Source organism: Epinephelus moara, chromosome 14, assembly GCF_006386435.1.
Source record: "Epinephelus moara isolate mb chromosome 14, YSFRI_EMoa_1.0, whole genome shotgun sequence".
Classification (NCBI taxonomy): domain Eukaryota; kingdom Metazoa; phylum Chordata; class Actinopteri; order Perciformes; family Serranidae; genus Epinephelus; species Epinephelus moara.
Genome location: NC_065519.1, coordinates 299,890 through 318,271, shown reverse-complemented (window position 1 = coordinate 318,271; position 18,382 = coordinate 299,890). Strand labels below are relative to the sequence as shown.

The window sequence follows — 18,382 nt, the reverse complement described above, 5'->3', positions numbered from 1 at the left end:
TCTGTTTACCTCCCTGCCTCTCTGGATCATCTTCTTCTTTTTCTCTGTGCTGCCTCTTTCACTGTCCGTCTTGCTTATTCCCTCCACAACTCTAACCTTCTCTTCATCTTCCTCTTCATCTTCCTCCCTGAGTGCCTCCTCTCCAGCTCCTCTTTATTCCTCTGCGTCAGTGATAGCCGTGGCCAGAGGCATTATGGGTTGTCCGTCTGTCCGTCAATCTCATTCTCGTGAACGTGATATCTCACCAACACTGTGAAAGACTTTCTTTAGATTTGGCACAAACGTTCTCTTGGACTCAACAATGAACTGATTAGATTTTAGTGGTCAAAGGTCACTGTGACATTGCATCTGTCTCGTTCTTGTGAACATGATATCTGAAGAACGCATTAAGGTTTTTTATGTTTTTGTTTTTTTTTTCCAAATTTGGCACAAATGTCTACTTTGACTGATCAATTAACTGATTAGATTTGGCTATTAAAGGTCAGGGTCACTGTGACATTGCGTCTGTCTCATTCTCATGAATGCAATATCTCAAGAATGCCTCGTGGGAATTCCTTCAAATTTGGCACAAACATTCACTTGGACTTAACGATAAACTAATATAATTTCGACTGTTAAAAGTCAAGGTCACTGTGACCCTGTCTTCCTATTTCTCATGAACCTGGTATTTCAAGAACACCTTGAGGGTATCTCATCAAATTTGGCACAGACATCCACTTAGACTTAATAATGAACTGATTAGAATTTGGGGGTAAAAGGTCAAAGTCACTGTGACCTTGCATCCATCTCATTCTTGTGAACCCAATATCTCAAGAAGGCCTTGTGGGAGCTTCCTCAAATTTGGCACAAACTTCACTTGGAGTCAACAATAAACTTATTAGATTTTGGCAGTTAAAGTTCAAGGTCACCATGACATTTCATCCATCTCATTCTCATGAATGCAATACCTCAAGAACACCCTGAAGAAATTTCTTCAAATTTGGCACAAACGTTCACTTGGACTTGAACTGATTATAATTTGGTGGTCAAAGGTTACTGCAACCTCATCTGTTTCATTCTTGTGAACACAAAGAATGTAAATATTCGAAGAATTTTGTTCCCTTGGTGGTCAAAAGTCAAGGTCACTGTGACCCAACATCTCAAAAAGGCCTTGAGGGAGTTTTTCCTCAAATTTGGCACAAACATTCACTTCGACTCAAGAATGAACTGATTCGAATTTGGTGGTTGAAGGTCAAAGCTCAGTATGACGTCACAAAACATACTTTTACCATACCTTAAGAAGTTCTATGCAAATTATGACACAAATGTCTAACAGGATAAAATAATGAAGTGATGACATTTTATTTCCCAAAAGTCAAAGGTCAGCTTCACTGTGACATCATCATGTTCTGTAAAATCTGGAACTTGACTGGTTCACAGAGGCACACAGCCACGAGGCACTACCTCTGTAGCCTCTCCTTTTCTTCACTCTCCTGCATTCTTTAACACCCTGTCTTTGTATCTGACCTCATCGTGAGGTCATCAGCGAGTAGCGGCTCAGAGATACAAGTGAGAGATGGAGCAGATACAGAGAGCGCACGAAGCGCCTCGTGGCTAAGCCTCCCCCCATCCGATAGGTCCACAAAGAGCTGACAGCCGCTCTGCGTTCGGTTAATAATAAATGAGTCAGATCAGTCAGTTCAACTCGGAGCCTCCACTCCCTGCTCCTCCTCCTCCTCTTCTTCCTCACCTATAATGAGTAGGGAGGAGAGCAGAGGGAACGTGAACTGGGCCATAGCGCCCTCCTGGGGAGTCCCGGGAGGGAGCCAGGTCTTTTCTTCCACTCCCCTCGGCCTCATGTCCACTCCCCCCCCACGCTTCACACTCGTATCTTAAGAGCTGCGGAGCTCTTGCTGTGGAAATGAGTTCGATCAAACAAAAGCAAATGCGTGCAGAAAAAGGATGAAGAGCAGCGTTGTCTTTGGACTCCTCACGCTGCGGGCCTCAGCACAGGATTGTAGGAAATATAATATGACTTGTGGAAAAGCTCTTGTTTTTTCAGTTGATTGTTCTCGCTCTGATCTCTTTACCTGTTCAGGATGAAAGGTGCACTGCTTACTCTTTCAAAAGAATCTGCTTCTTTATTCACCAATCAATTTCTAAATCCTCATATTCCCCCGGCTGCTTCAGGCCCTCTGTCTCTGCAGCTTTTATTTTGATCCCTGAGTTTTTTTGTCACCGCTGCTTCTTCTTTCCCTCGATTAGATCTAAACAGGCAGTTAGCTCCCAGCAAGGTCACATTCATCAAGCTGTCAGCTTCCTATAGGTAAACAGGGCCCGGTAATATATCGAGAATATATCAGTATCGTGATCTTAGACGAGATATCGTCGTAGATTTTGGATATAATATCTTAAGTGTTGCGTTTTCCTGGTTTTAAAGGCTGTGTTATTGTAATACTCTGAACTTACCAGACTGTTTTGTATCATTTGCCTTTACCCACTTAGTCATTAAAAGACCTAGTCTTAACTTTAAGGGGAAATTCTAAGAAAACGTCACAATTTTAAGAATTTTCTCAGAATTTCATCACCAGGAGCAACTGTGTGTACGAGGAAGCTTTGTGAATACGGCCCCTGGCCTCCAAATTTCTGTGGGACATGCTGGTACCCCAGAGGTCCTGTGTCTGTGCTTCCACAGGTCCCACTGTGGATCAGACTTGACTTGAGGCATGGACGCAGTGGGGTGTCCTGTGGTGTCTAGCACCAAGGTGTTGGTGGTACCAGGGGGTACTAGAATGTCCCACAGATGCTCAATCTGATTTGGACGTTCCTCGGGTCATTTCTGAGCAGCTTTTGTGGTGCGACATGGTGCATTGTCCTGCCATCAGTGAGTGCTGATGACATGAGGGGAAGTACTTGGTCTGTAACAGTGTTTAGGTGGGCAGAGTGTGTCAGATGGTATCCACATGAATGTTAGGACCAAAGAGTTCCAGCAGAGCTCGGCATTGGAACAAGATGATCAGTGTCACTCACTTCACCTGTCAGTGGTTTTAATGTTTTGGCTGATCGGTGTATTTTGTAGCAGCACCAGTACAGGGTCTCTGCAGGTCCTTTAAACGTCTTAAAATGTCTTCAATTGAATTTTATAAATATAAGGCCTTAAAAGTCAGTCTTAAATAATAATCTTAAATAGTCTTAAATTTGATTTTGTTTCATCCATCATTTAGTTTCTGTTAAAATGAGTCGAGCTCTCAATATGAAAGTCCACATTTCTGTTACAGATCTTTAAACTGACCACTGAACCTAATTCTGTCTTTTTTCTTCATACCTACCCGTACCTGCTGGCAAAATGTGGATTAACATTACTCACTCTAACAACCATATTCCTACAAAACAAAAACTACCTCTGCACACGACCACACAGATACTGACGTTTATACCTACCTGCAATGCTGGAATAAGAAAAAGATGATATGTCCTAAAGTCTGTCTTAAATCTGGTTAAATATTATCATGAAAAGATCTTAAAAACAGGGCTGTACCTGACTCAGAATTATGTCAGTTCAATCAGAGTTGGCTGTTCAATACGCGTCAATAATAATAATAATACAGTTTATTTATAGAGCGCTTTTCAAAAACTCAAAGACACTTTACAGGCATAAAAAAAGTGCAAGGAAATACAATCAGAAGTGCAAAACAGTAGACAAAAGAGGAAAAAAATTACAGACAGGAGTGCATTAGTTATAAGTGATTGTAAGTGATTTGGTATTTTTCCCATACAAAGTTTTAAAGTCTGAACGAGGCTCAGCACACTAGATATCTGACAAAAGTTAGAGACTGTGTTGTATGAAGTGTCTGTGAGCTATAAATTCACCACTTCTCACCAGAAGAGAGAAGATAATGTTATCGCAGAGCCTCACGGTGCAGAGTCTCTCCTCCTCTGTGCTGCTGCATTGTGTCTGCAGCTGTCTGTACCAAAGAAAGAGCGCTCACTCTGCAGCAAAATCTGGGGACCAAAACAACCCCACATATACTCGACTGCTCGACTTTAAGCAGTCTCAGTCAACTGAGGGGTCTGCGACTAACGATTTGACTCTCCAGCTTCCAAGGAGCAGCCCATGAAGAAAGTTCCCCCTTTGTGGATTCTCCATTCACTGTGGAAGCATGCCAGAAAAACAAAGTTTACCTCACAAATTCAAAGCAACACATGACGAGTAAATGTTGTAGAAACAGAAATTTTGTGGGTGCAATTTAACTTAAAGAAACACAATGAACTAAACAATATAAAGCTAGTTATATGTAACAGAGAGCGGCACCGTGGTGCAGTGGTTTGAATCCATCGGCCATCTGTGTCCGAGTTCTCCTCGTGTCAGAGACTTCCTCCCACAGTCAGTGGGGTTAATCGGTGACTCTAAATTGGCCATAGGTGTGATTGCAAGCCTGTACAGTTATCTGTGACCAAGTGTCAGCCCTGTGAGAGTCTAGACCTGTCTAGCCTCTTGCCCAGTGTCAGCTGGGATAGGCTCCACCCCCCGCGACCCTGAAAAGGATAAGCAGTTATGGATAATGAATGAATGAATATTTAATGGAATAAAATGCATAATTATCTGTGAGCTGTAAATTCACCTCCTCTCAGCAGCAGAGAGAAGATAAGTTTATCTCAGAGCCTGACGGTGCAGAGTTTCTCTTCCTCTGTGCTGCTGCATCACGTCTGCAGCTGACTGTACCAAATGGTATCTTAAAAGGCAAGAGCGCTCACTGTGCATCAAAATCTGGGGACTGAAACGTCCCAAGGTGTACACTGCACAGCAAACCAACTAGCAAAAAAAAAACAGACTGCTTGACTTGAAGCAATCTTGGCCGACTGAGGGGACTGATGACTCACATCTGGGACGTTCAGGGGGAAGCACGACTTAAAAAGCATTAGATTCAGGTGTTTGATTCCTGTAGACATTCAGCAGTAATCAACACATTTCATCGCACTATCGATATTAAGGTATTAAACTATAGTAAGATATATTTTTTCCCATGTGTCCGAGCCCCACAGGTAAATAAATATCAGCAGCTCCAGATGTAAAATATAAATGGTTTAAATGCTCTTTTATCCAACTTCTGAAAAGCACAATTTTCAAACCTGCAGTTTTAATTATCTGCACCCTTTTCCATCTTCACAAGTTTGAAGAGGTGAAGTGATAACTGTCTGTGGTAAATTTAATTATCTGTAACTAATTAACATCCATGATGTGGCGCTGGGGGCCTTGAATAAGTTCATCTTGGCATCCCGTGCACACCACACTGCAGCAACACGCCTCCTATCACCTGTAAGAGGGTGCCATCTTCCATTTAGCTTTTTCTCTCCACCATCAAAAATAAAGTGAATCCAGTCACTTCCCGGCTCCCATTGTGCTGTGAGTGAGTAAACAAACTATACAGAGCTGCAGAGATTATACAGGAATTTGTATTCTGCCACATGTTCAGCCTCTGCTGCTTTTTCAGGTGGGTTAGACTGCCTGGAAGTGTCCCACCACCCAGAGTGCTGCAGGGTGCAGTGGTGACAAGTTCAGGGCAGAATGGGACCTGGGAGCGACTGCTGGTTACTGTGTGTGGTTCAGCAGACAAACTTATCAGCTCTGGTGAAAACGAAATGGCGTTTGGCTGCTGAGCAGGTTTAATTTCCTTCCCTGGAGTCAGAGCCAGCGGCGGCGGCTGCGGGCAGGCTGCTGGATTAGTATTCAGCTGGCTGTGGACAACAGAGCCGGTCTGTTGGTGTTTGCCCCGTGGCTGTTGTCTCGCTGTCAGGTTAGCCAATGACACGTCAGAGCTCACCTCTCTGGCCTCAGCAGCTCCTGGTTATAATACACTCTCTCTGCGGCTCCCTGCCAAAGACACAGACAGCTTCCATCATCAGTTTACACCTGAGTTAGTCGTGAAAGGTTTGAATAACACACATGATGCAGTCACACACACAGTCGTGCTTCAGACCTGATTTCTGTTGTTCAGCATGAAACAGCCAAAGATACTGGGTTATAAGTCCACGCTGTTAGTGACGAACTCACATATAAATATGTGTATATAGCAAAATTTTAATGTTATATCAATACTCTTGTTTCCTGTTTAGATACAGTGTCTAAGTGTGAGAGACGTCCAATTCAAGAACGGAGAACCAGCTTCATGTGAGGGACTGGAGCCTGGGGGGGTTAATCACAGGTGTGGGTCGGGTCGGAGGACTTTTATTAACGGGTGCAGCTTTGACTTCGATATAATGACGAGCAACGGGTCAGTTCTGGTGCTGAGCTTTATGGTTTTAAATAATGGATCCATGCAGGACTCTGCTCTCATGGCAGCAGCACTCCCTGATGGCAGTGCCCCCCACCATCAGGACAATGCCTCATGTCACACTGCAAAAACTGTTCAAGAATGACCCGAGGAACATGACAAAGAACTCAAGGTGTCGACCTGGCCTTCAAACTCCTCAGATCCCAGTCCGATCCAGCATCTAGTCAAACAAAAGCTAGAGCCAGCAGAAGAAGAGCTTTACAGTGGAAAGTTTCTCTTCCTCTGTGCTGCTGCATTGTGTCTGTCCCAGAGAGTAGCATGAAAGTCAAGAGCACTCACTCTGCAGCAAAATCCAGGGACCCAAACATTCCTACAGGTACACTGCACAGAACACTGAAGAGGAAAAAGAAAAGTGTTTTATGGTGTATCAGTAGCCTGTGTGTGTTTAATCACAGGTAACGTGTCGGTTCTGCTGCTGAGCTTTACGGGTATGGGTGGGTGCAGGTTTTCAAAAATGGACCCGTGCAGGACTTCGCAAAATTTGGTTTACTGGTCTGTTCTAGTTTAATATCAAACTGGTTTAAGAAACTCCAGCCCCACCTCATTGCACAAACCTCAAGATATCAGGTAAATCAAATGCATGCTAGAAAAAGTAGTGTAAGCACCAAACTGTCGCCATTATTTGATTTTGAACAATTTGTTTCTAGGACTTGTGTTCTCTAATGAGCTGCCAAGTGAGAACAATATCTCCTGCATATCGGCCGGTGCCATAAAAATTCCTGTGATGAGAATTTGATATTTTTTTGTAGAGTTTTCGTCCACTTGGAGTCACCATAAAGAAAAAAAAAAAGACCTGACGTGACATTTTGCAGGCTGCAGAGGGAGGAGCGGTTGGTGGCAGCATGGCCATAAAATGAGCATCAGATGACAACCAGCCAAAGTAAAGACTGCAGGTTTCAAAACACTCAATAAAAAGCTTTACAGAAGCTTTACGACGTAGCTGATGCATTCAGCGTGTTTGTTAGGCCTCGAGGACACAACGAGATGTTGTGAGAAACGCAACAACACAAACAAAACGTTCACAGTGAAACACACAATCGCCTTCAGATGAAAGCTCTGTCATGTCTTCACAGAGACTCAGAATCTTTCACACCTTATCAGGACAAATCTTTTACAGTGTGGCACTCCTCTCTAATGAGGAGTTACGTTACACTCTGTGACTTTTTTTTTTTAACCTTTATTTGTAAATGCATCCGAACACACTGTGTGTCAGTCTGGCACGTTTCCTTCAACCTCTGTGACTGCGCTGCATCACCATCTGTTCTCGGGCCGTGCAGAGTCGACGTGACGCTCTGTAAAAACTCGAGGAATATATCACTTCCAGTTAATGTGACAATGCTTGTGTGATGGTCGCGGGTGTTTCTGGTGGCACTGCGTCTGCTGGTGGATGCTGGTTCCTGTTCCCTCTGAGACTGGGAGCTCAGGGTGTGATGGGGCGGTTGGGGGGAAGGTGCTGGAGGAGCTGAAGCCTGACTAACTTGGCCATCTTCCCTCGTGGAGGTTGAGATCAAATGAAGCGCGCTGTTCTGTCTGTTTCCATCTGTGTCTTCTTCTCTTTGTGTTTGTGTCCGTCTCTCTCCGGTTACTCTCTTTCACTCTGTCTCCTGGTCTCCCTCTGTGGGAGAATATCGACGGCACAAGACTTGAGAGAGCTAAAAAGAAATTTGCGTTCGTGTCAGCGTGCGCAGGGTCGGGGAATTGTAAGAGCAGAATTAGATTTGTGCACGAGGGAGGACAGAGTCGTGAGCGTGACGATGACTTGAGTGTGTAAGAGGAATTGTGTAACAACATTTAAGTCGGCAACACGGATTCTCCCTCCTAATGAACAGAGCTGCTCGAGTGTAAAACCCAGAGCAGAGAGGAACATCTTCAGTTTTATTCTACTTTCAAAATAAAAGCTGGGACTGCTATCATTTAAAAAATTAAGATACCAGTATCAATAAAGTGACAACGATACCAGTAGATACCTTTGTAGTGGTCCGCGCTGACGATAGCTGTGCTGGAGGCTTTATGTTTTCAGGTTGTCCACCCGTCTGTACGTACCTTCATCTGTCCCGTCTTTGTGAATGTGAGATTTCAAGAATGCCTCAAGAACATTTCTTCAGATTTGGCACAAATGTCGACTTTGACTCAACGATGAACTGTTTAGTTTTCTGTGGTCAAAGGTCAAATGTCACTGGGACCGTACATCCATCTCATTCTCCTGAACGCAGTAACTCAAGAACAGCTTGAGGGAATTTCAAGCTATTGAAATCACATTCTTGAAATTTCCATATTTAAGGATACAGGTCACTGATGATGACACTAAGGGATTTGCTAAGGACACGCACAGTCTCATCTCACAGCAGCTGTGAGGAATTTCAGAGACACATCAGAGGTGGTTTCACTTCAGTACATTTATGAATGAGTGAGCTATTGACAACCTTGAATTGTGCACAGTTAAAGAAACAGGTCATTCATAACATTTTTTAAAATGTATTTCATTTGTTTCACAAACTCACAGATGTGAAATGTTTACAGGCTGTAACTCTTTAACGACAGTGGTTTGAGATTTCTGTGTTGAAAAAAAAAAAGTTAGTGAATATTGAAGTGGGTCGTATTGCACTTTGAGTTCGCTTCCTAACTACGCCATAGTTACAGGTGCATTGGAAGGAAATTCAAGCCCTTTTTAGACAGGAATGAATCGGCAGGAAAGCCCAATCAGTCTTTTTCAGCATTGAAAACAAAATGCCGCCTACCTACTTTTGTTTATACAGAATGTGCCTTTTTCGGGGCAATGGGGGGCGTGAGCAAGTAACAAAACGTGTAGCTCAGCGTGTGACGTAAACAGTGACGTGGGAGGGAAGCCGCGGCTGGTCAGTCCTTCGGTGATTCTCTCGTAAGTCGGCCCGTTCTTCACCGTCCCCGTCATCTGACGGTTAATGGCCTCTTCGTTTGCAAGGACAAGGAGGGCGCACAATTCCTTGTCTCCCCAGTTGCTCATCTTTACAGTGTCTGTCAGGTTTGTGTTTCCCTCTTGCTACTAGCTGCTCGCTAATTCCTGCTATCAGCTGTTTCCTGTTTATCCACCGCCAGTGGCTCAACGTGCGGCGTCATCAACAGCTCCTCCCACAAGTCATCAACAGCTCCTCCCACAAGTCTTCAACAGCTCCTCCCGTTGCAGAAGGCCGCCTCGGTCTGTTTAAACTAAAAGGGTTCCACCAATATGTCTACCCTACGAGGCGGAAAATTGGGCACCTCGGATCAACTCGCCAATCCGGCTCTGTGTGTCTAAACGCTCGCAGCTTGCCGGCAAAACGGCCCCACATTCACTGAAAACCTGGCAGTGTAAAAGGAGCTTCAGTTTGTTGCGCTCTCAACTGCATTGTCATTTTCAATTTTTTGGCGTTGACTTAAACTGTGAAATATAAGGCTGCTTTCAAACCAGCCGCCACAGAGTTCGGACCGAGACCAACTCTTCAAGAAGGTCTCGGTCAGGTTATTTTGGTGTGTTCACACCTGCACAAACCAACCTGTGTTTGATTGAACTGAACCAAACAGGACAGGTGTGAAAACAACATAAATGAGCTGGGAGAAATCAGGGCTTTGATACGAAGCTATTAAAGATAATAGCTGGGAAAACAGTATATATCAAATATTAAACTAACTTCACTCCTGTAGACAGGCTGGTCTGTTGTGCTGGTTCTCTGTAGCGTTAAACTTATATTAATGGCATGAATTAACCAAAACAAAAGGAGAAATTAAACGATCTTGAGGCCATGCAGTAACATCACGAGTGCTCCATTTGCTAAACGTGGTCTGATTTGTTGTTTTAGTTCTGTCCATGGCACCTGGGCTCTGCAGAGTTCAGCTGGATCACCAGAATTTGGCTTAAGTTCAAGCTACAGAGCAGAAACTTAACTTTAACTCTTAAGAAGACGAGACCCTGACGTCAGGATGTGGGTGTTTCTTGTTGCAGCTTATCAAAATATCTGGCAAGCAGCCTCGTCCAGGTCAGAGCTCAGAGGCCAGAACAGTTGAAGAAAATTAAGAGATAAAACTCAGAAATGAGAACACGCAGACGGCACGCTCAGATCTGACTCTACTTTTATAAACTTAAATGTTGACTCTCAGACTGAGAAACGATCAGCATTTGTTTGTGCTCTTCGTCTGTCTCATCTCTCTTTGTCCATTGTTCAGACTTTAGCTCACACTTTCTCCTCTCTCACCATTACTGTCCATTTCCCTCTGTCCCTTTGTCTCTCCCTCTCCTCCCCCTCCCGTCCCTTTGTCTCTCCCTCTCCTCCCCCTCCCGTCCCTTTGTCTCTCCCTCCTTTTCCCTCCCACCCCGCTGGGCAGGGAGGCCTTTGATGCCGGGCTGATATCTATTCACGCGGGTCATTCATCAGCACCGTGTCGCTCTTTAAGCAGCGAGCAGGAAGCCAGATCAATAAGATGGCTGAACGGATGGATCTCTTAAGAGTCCTCCTCAGCCTGGAGAGATAAGGGAAATTTTTTGAATGGATGGCACTTTAAAGAGTCACACAGGGTGGGTGGGGGCGGGGGTGGTGGGGATGAATAAAGATCTGAGCACATCACAGCCAGTATTAAAATGGGCAAAGGCATTTAGATTGAAAAGGTGGTGAAACTTTGGAGGAAAATCTTGGCGGAGTCTCGCTGGAAGGCCCGAGTGTCGGAAAAAGTTCAATATAATCCACTTCTAGCCCTTGAAAGAGAATTCAGGTCCATTACTGCTGTGATCTGAAACAAAAGAAGACCAGGGAGCCGCACGTCGTGATTTTATTCTGCACTTACAGTGATTAGTTTTGTGTCTGTAAACAGCCACGTCAGCAGTGTTGAGCTGAATGACTCTGCAGTAAACTACAGCTGTATTTATACAGAGCGTACATGATGTTATCGGCCTGTTAGATGGTTGTTATCAGTGGGGCTGTCACGATAACCGCAGTATTGACAAGCCGACCGCGTTGCATATTTACTATCTACTACAAACACCAGCGGCGTGACGAGGCGCTGAGCGTCTATTTTGCGCTGAGTCCTGCACATTAAAATCACCTGACTAGGTCCAGACAGCTTCAGTGAGCTGACTGATTCGTCTGGCATCACGATGTGAAGCAGCAGTTTCTCAGTTGAAATAAAAAACAACCAATGAGCGCTGTGGGGAGAATCACCACGAGCCAATCAGCGCCACAGACGGGACTAACACTGTTTTCAAGCTGCTGTCAGGTGGTGCGGTGGGACCAGTGAGGAGTTAAGACAATTGCGGCAGCTGGAAAATCTGGAAATCAAGGCTGCTCTGAATCGACATAACTGTTAATTTCGTTCATGAAAACGACCTTTTTTTATATGACCAGATGACGAGCTAATGATACTTATGTTTCTTTTGGTTTGTTTGTTTATTAAGATCCCTGTTAGCTTTTGCGTTGCAGTAGCTATTCTTCGTGGGGACCACACAGCTACATGGTGACCAAACAAAATCTAAATTCACACTACACGACACAAAACACTAAATAACACACCATAATGCACATCCACTGTCAACTTCACAGTAACTTTTGACATAGTTAACATGAGACAAAGAAGAAGACCGACTCGGACTAAATCCATCATAATCTAAGAGATATCATCATCTAATAATCAACATACTGACCGTGAAACATTTACACACCAAGGAACACTCATTAATTAGTAACGTTTCTTTTTAAATAATGCTCTTTTAGCAATTCTGTAAAACCAAATACATTATTTCGTTGTATTTAATATGTTTTGGAAGTGAATTGTATTCTTGCATTGCTCTGTATATTTCTAAAAGTTGACGAGACGAGATTGGACAAAAATGTTAGTGGTGGACTGTCGGACATTAAAGATGAGACGACAGAAGATGTAACAATAAATTATTTCATGTAGTTTCTTTCAAAGCTGTATGAGCGCTAACTGGCTGTAAACTCCAGTAAATAGTCTGCACCAGGATGTTTCTGTTGTAATTCAGCAGGAAATAATCAGCTGTGTGTGTCTGACTCTGGATGGTGGAGCTGCTGAATGGATCTGTGGAGTTTGTTAGTTGCAGTGGTGGCTGTTAGCAGCTAGCTCCGCTCATTCTCTGAATGGCAGCGGAGCCAATGGCCGCCGGACTTTGCATGTGTTGATCCACTGAGATCTGGACTGGAGAAGGTTTATGGTTTGATGGTGTTTGACAGGCAGGTAGGAGGCTCAGTTATCTGATCCCTGACATTGGAACAATCCTTTGGTGGGATTTGATGATGTAGCCTCCTTGAAATTCAGCTGTTAAAGGATTCTTTATTGACTTTGAGAAGCTCCATTTGTTGCTCGTACATCACCTGACTCCCTCCTTTGATTACTTCAGAATGACTACAACCAAAATGTGAGCAAATATAGGAAGCAGAGTCGGGCAATACGACCTCATATCTACGCTCCTGATGACGACTGATAACATTTGAAGCTGGTGTTTCTTTATGAGTCAAACTTTAAATAGAACCCAATTAAAATCATGAAGACCTTTTTCTTCTGTCACGTTCAGCACTTGATGCATTTCAGTGTGAACGCAGGGTGTTATCTGTATGAACTGTAAACGAGATCATAAACATCACATCAGCTGCTCTGACGGAGATCACAGACTGTGAACAGTTTTATGAGGAAATTGATGCGTTCACTTTGTTTTAATTGATGTAGAGTGGAGCTCGTTAGTCTGTAAAACCCCAAATAAACTTCATTTATTTGCAACTCAACATAAACATTTATTTATTCTATCTTATTCTGGCATTTTAATTCAGAGTTCAGTTTTCTAGTTTTGGGGGCAGACTCTGTGTTTGAGCCTCGATGACATAAAACATAAATGTGCAAACGGCGATTGTCACAGTGGATGTTTCACTGCAGGAAAATCTGAGATGATGTTTGGATCACTGATGTTTCGGCGTTTTGCCATGACGCTGCTGATACCCGGCTCATCAGCAGCTGGTTGCATGATGCTAACGTGAGCTGAAATGTGGGAGGTCTGGGCCGCAGAGCCGCAGGAAGGCTGACAGGAAATCAGCGAAAGGCATGACAGTTAGGGAATGAAGTTCAGATCGCAGGAGATGTTTCCTCTAATGCATCTCTGCACACACACACACACACACACACACACATTTTCTGTCTTTGTCTTTATTTTTGTGGTTTCCTTACCTGTCGTCTTCACAGCTTCTTAAGTGCAAGTGTGAAAGGAGCCACAGGAAGTGCAGGAACACACACACACACACACACACACACACACACACACACAGTGACACTGCCAACAAAGCCACCTCTCAAGACATGTCACCCCTGCCTTCATCACCTCAAGGTGATCTTGCGTGCGAGCGGAGAACACTCAGGGTTTTGATTCTTTCTATATTTTATTTGCGCAAATGCTGAAAAACAAAAAAAAACAGAATAAAAACATGAAGTAAAAAATTCCACAGCGCTAAAATATCTCATCGAGCCACAAGAAGAAGACAAAACAAAAATATAAAGATGACAAAGATGCTTCTTCATGTCGAAACTCAGAGGAGAATCATCCAGATATAAATATTAGGGAATAAAATAACCTTCATGCAGGTAAAATGAAATGAAGTCAGAGTGTGTTGGGTGTGTGTGTGTGTGTGTGTGTGTGTGCGCGCACATACAGGTGTTGATACAGGTTGTGCGTCTGTGTTACCACCCTCCTGAACCTCTCGGTAATTAAATGGAGAGTACAAAGCGTCGTTGGCCTCTCGGACTCTCCCAACAGCTGCCTCCTCCGTCTGCCAGCATTTCACACCTGCGCCCTGTGAACCAATCACATCGTCCTCGCTCGTTTTATATACTCTAACTGTGAAGATATTTTTAGGTTGGGTGCTATATTTGATCTCAGAGCAGAGCAGGCCAGGTTTTTATGCCTGTTGGTCAGAGGCTTTATGTTTTCAGGTTGTCCCTGTGTGACTGTCTCGTCCTTTTAGATTATAAACATTCAATATTTGATATTATTATTACTATTATATATAGTATTGTATAGTGCCAAGCATATGAATTTTACCCGAGCACCTTCCTGGTTCATTCTGTGTATTCATGCTCCGACAGATTACCTCATATTTTATTAGATTTTATCCTTTATAATGACTTAAACAATTTAATATCCTCATATTTAGTTTATCTTTTTGTTTCTACTGGTGTGATTTTATTATTATCATTATTATGTTTTATACGTCTTTAAATTGCATTGTTGGAGGACCCAGGATTTTCAAAGACAGCGACTGCTCTTGTAGTCGTTGCTCATTTGACAATAAAGAACTTTGACCTTTACCTCGATGGTATTTCCTCAAATTTGGCACAAACGTCCAATTGTACTCAAGGACAAACTGATGAAATTTTGATGGTGTAAGGTCACTGTGACCTCACAAAACAGAATACACCAATTATTTTAGGCCTCTTCTGAATACTAGTTTTGGTGCATCGAAGCTTAACCAAAGCCTCAGGTGAAGAGACAAGAACACGCTTTTTTGAAACATCAGTTTTCAGTCATTGTATCTAAAAAAAAAAAAAACCTTAATAATTAGCTACTTTAGGCCACTTCACTCTGCCTTTTCAGGTCGGGAAAGTCTTGCTGTTATTTCCCCTTGTTCTACATAAAAGGTGCAATCCTGGAATGGGGGGACAGAGTTGTTGCGTCTTTTATCCGGCATCAGAGGTAGTAACGGCACCAAAACAGGACAGCTGCTAGGGTGGGATCATGGGCGGCACAGGTGTGACTTTTGATGTTGTGTTATGTGTGTGACCAACCTCTGTGGGAGATTCAGAAAGCAGCTGTTAGCAGTTAGCAGCTAACTCAAAGAAGAGGAACAGCAGCTGAAAACAAAGAGGTCCAGGAGCTCCTTACCCTCCGAGCAGAGGACGAGATCAGCCGCCATATAACAGCGACGCTAAATGATTGTTATTGACATGTGATGTCATTGTTATTGTTTATAAAGAGCTGCTGACTCGTATGTTATATGTCACACTGGAGGCTGACGCTGTTGTGTTACATGTCACGCCTCTTTTGATTCTGTGATGACGGCATGCTGTCTGACATCACACACTGGAGCCACATGATGTCACCGTCGTTTGGTTTTGTGGAAAATACAAAGGAGGCGTAAAGAAAGGACTTGGTAGCGGCTCTATAGCGCCATCTGTGTGTGAAAAGTAACCGGGACAAAATACTTTGCAAGATGACCGAGATGTTACTGTCAGATTTCTGATTTACCAAACTGGTTGTTGTTTTTTGATATTCCAGTTGGGGGTCATCTTTGTCAGTCTTGAAACTGTTCGCAGTTGACTTTTTCGACATCTTACTAACGAAGATGTACGCCTGTTACAGATGGTCAAATTGTCTAACACTGATTTGGACATTGATTACCATGGCAACGATTGAAGCATTTAAGTTAGTGCTAAATTTTTGTCAATATTTCCTACAGTCTGCTGCTCTCTGCTCTGGTCCGAGGAAAAAAAGCTGTTGTCTTCGTCTTATTTCCGTGTTATATTAGTCTTTTAATTAAAAGAATAAATAACATTAATGCTTTTGCTGTCACTTTTTTCCCTCTGGTATTGAACATAGTTCTGAATATCAACATTCTTCAAGGTACTGTGTAGAAATTAGAAATTCGGCAGCAAAGCGTCCCCAGAAGTCGGCTGAACTGCACACTGAAACAAAACAAACATAAAACAACAAAAAGAAGAAAAAAATGACTGCTCGACTTCTGAGAATCTGAGTTGAGTTAGCGGCCTCCAACTGATGATTTGAATCCTCAATTTCCAGAGGGCAGCACTTTAAATTTAATTGTCTGATACCTGCAGATCCTGAGAACATGCTGTTGGAAAGACAGCCTGCAGTGATGTGTTGAAACGAGTAAAGGTCATACTTATCGTGGCAGAGCAGGAGGCAGAAAACAAAACTGAAGGTCCACAAGTTTTGAACCTTTGGCTCATTCATTAATGACACAGACAGATGTAATCAGCTGATCTGTCAAACACTGTCACTGATCAGTCTGTGTATGACAGTCGTGCACTTCTTTGATACAAAGCGGACCTCAAACACTTTTAGATTTCTCCTTCACATTAATCCATCTTTTCCTCCCTTTTTTAATGGTCTCCTTCACTTCCTGTCTGTCCATAGCTGCTTCCTGTCCCTGCTCCTCGTGGCCGCTGTGGTTTGGAAGATCAAACAAAGCTGCTGGGCGTCACGGCGACGAGAGGTAAGTCCAAGGCTCACACTGACAACGACACGCTGGCTGTTCTGGTGGGTAAATGAACGACCACCGAAACTCAGCTGGTGTTTGGAAACGTTGTGGTGCCATAAAGCTGCTGCTCAGGTTTTACGTCTTTAGTCAGTGTTGATTAAAAAAGACGAGACTGAGGTTTCACACCTGAAGTATAAAGATCCTCAGAGGAAGCCTCTGTAAATGGATCACACAACACTGCAACATGCATCTCTGCACCACAGCTACAACGCAAGATAAACAGACAGTCGAATGAGCTGAAATACTTTGATTGGTTTTCCTTTCCAGAGTTGAATTAGCAATGTGTGTTCTTAGATCTCCGGGTTTACGATAATAAAACATTTTTAACTGAGAGGATCAGGAGATATTGTGTCTTATCTCGGTCTGTCCAAGTCGACTGTTTTCTTCAGTCTGTGTTTGTTTTCCTCCTTTAAACTGTGTCAGCTGTTAAAAAGTCATTAAATTATAACAAGGAAGCAGAGAATCAAAGACAGTAGCTGAACTGTGATTTATTTTTGATTTTTTTTTTTTGCTTTGAACCCAACTTCTACCCTTGAAACTTCCATGAACCCCGTCTCTCCTGTGGATAGAGAACTGCTCAGGAAAAACAAATGCACTGCAAGCACTCCAGTTACTCATCTGACCCTCATCTGTTTAGTTCTTTGTGTTTAGTTAACGAATAGTTGTAGGCTGCTGTCAGCCCTAGAGTGGTCTCCTCTGGTCTGAATCAGGGACTCATGTTGTTCCAAAGTTGTATAATTGCCTAGAGTTGGTTCGTGTTCTCACGGCAGCATTTACAAGAGGACCAGATCAAATGCCTTGTGTGAGAAAGCTGCTCTTGATTGGTCAGAATTTCCATGTGGGAAAAATCCAGGAAGTAAAGCAAACGTTGAAGAAGAGTACACTTGCAAGATAAATGTGACACTTTCTAATGTCACAATGGAGGGACAACTACGCAGGTTGATTTTAGCGCTGCTCATCGTGGACTATATTGCTGTCATTGTTCATTTTAGTCAAACCATACAGTTTGAAAACGAGGCGCGGCTCCAACTAGAAAACAATGTTTTGATGCATTGGATGTGCTGAATGTGCATATTAAGGCAGTACAGGAGGAGGTGCACATTAATAATCCTCCAGGACTGTAACATGCTCATGTTTAACCCAAACAATGTGTCATGTGACTGCAGTTGCTTCACATCCAGGTCGGAACACCTTCTCACCACAAACCAACCGCACCAGAGTTCCTTTGGAACCGGACTGAGACCACCTCTTCAAGAAGGTCTCAGTCCAGTTGCTTTGGTGTGTTCACACCTGCACAAACGAACCGCACTGAGGGGGCAAACACACCTGAGTTCAACTAGACCAAAGCAAACAGGGCAGGTGTGAAAGCACCCTAAGTATATAGACTTTGGAGGGGATGGTGGACGGTATGAGGACAGGTGAAACAGCTGCTGAGCTAGAACAATAAAACCAGTTGATTTTTTGCACGACACGGCTGCATTCCCAGTCGCAATTGTGCCATCAAAACTGATTACTTAAGCCAAAACCATGTTCCTAAACATGACCACACATTAACCTCAGCATTGTTTAAAGTTTCAACATATCTGTTACATAATCCCGCACAAACATAACGTATCCGTGGTTTCCAGAAACGCACAGTGCCAACATTTATCCTGCCGATTGTGTTGCACAGTTTCTTCCCTCAAACTGAGCAGAGATGAGTCACTGTTTTAATTCCTGGAGCGAAGACCCGGTGCATCAGCTCAGAATCGTGGGAACAAAACATCAAGCCTTTACTTTTGTGCTTTT

General features: G+C 43.3%; 1 protein-coding gene across 3 annotated transcripts in view; it reads left to right on the top strand.

Moving 5' to 3' along the window:
• The window catches only part of atrn (attractin), a 192,842-nt gene that overhangs the window by 134,731 nt on the left and 39,729 nt on the right, over positions 1 to 18,382 (top strand). For all 3 annotated transcript variants that reach the window (XM_050062097.1, XM_050062096.1, XM_050062098.1), the window contains one exon: positions 16,471 to 16,549. In XM_050062097.1, coding sequence (XP_049918054.1) covers positions 16,471 to 16,549 — 79 coding nt within the window. The remainder of the gene's footprint in view (positions 1 to 16,470; positions 16,550 to 18,382) is intronic.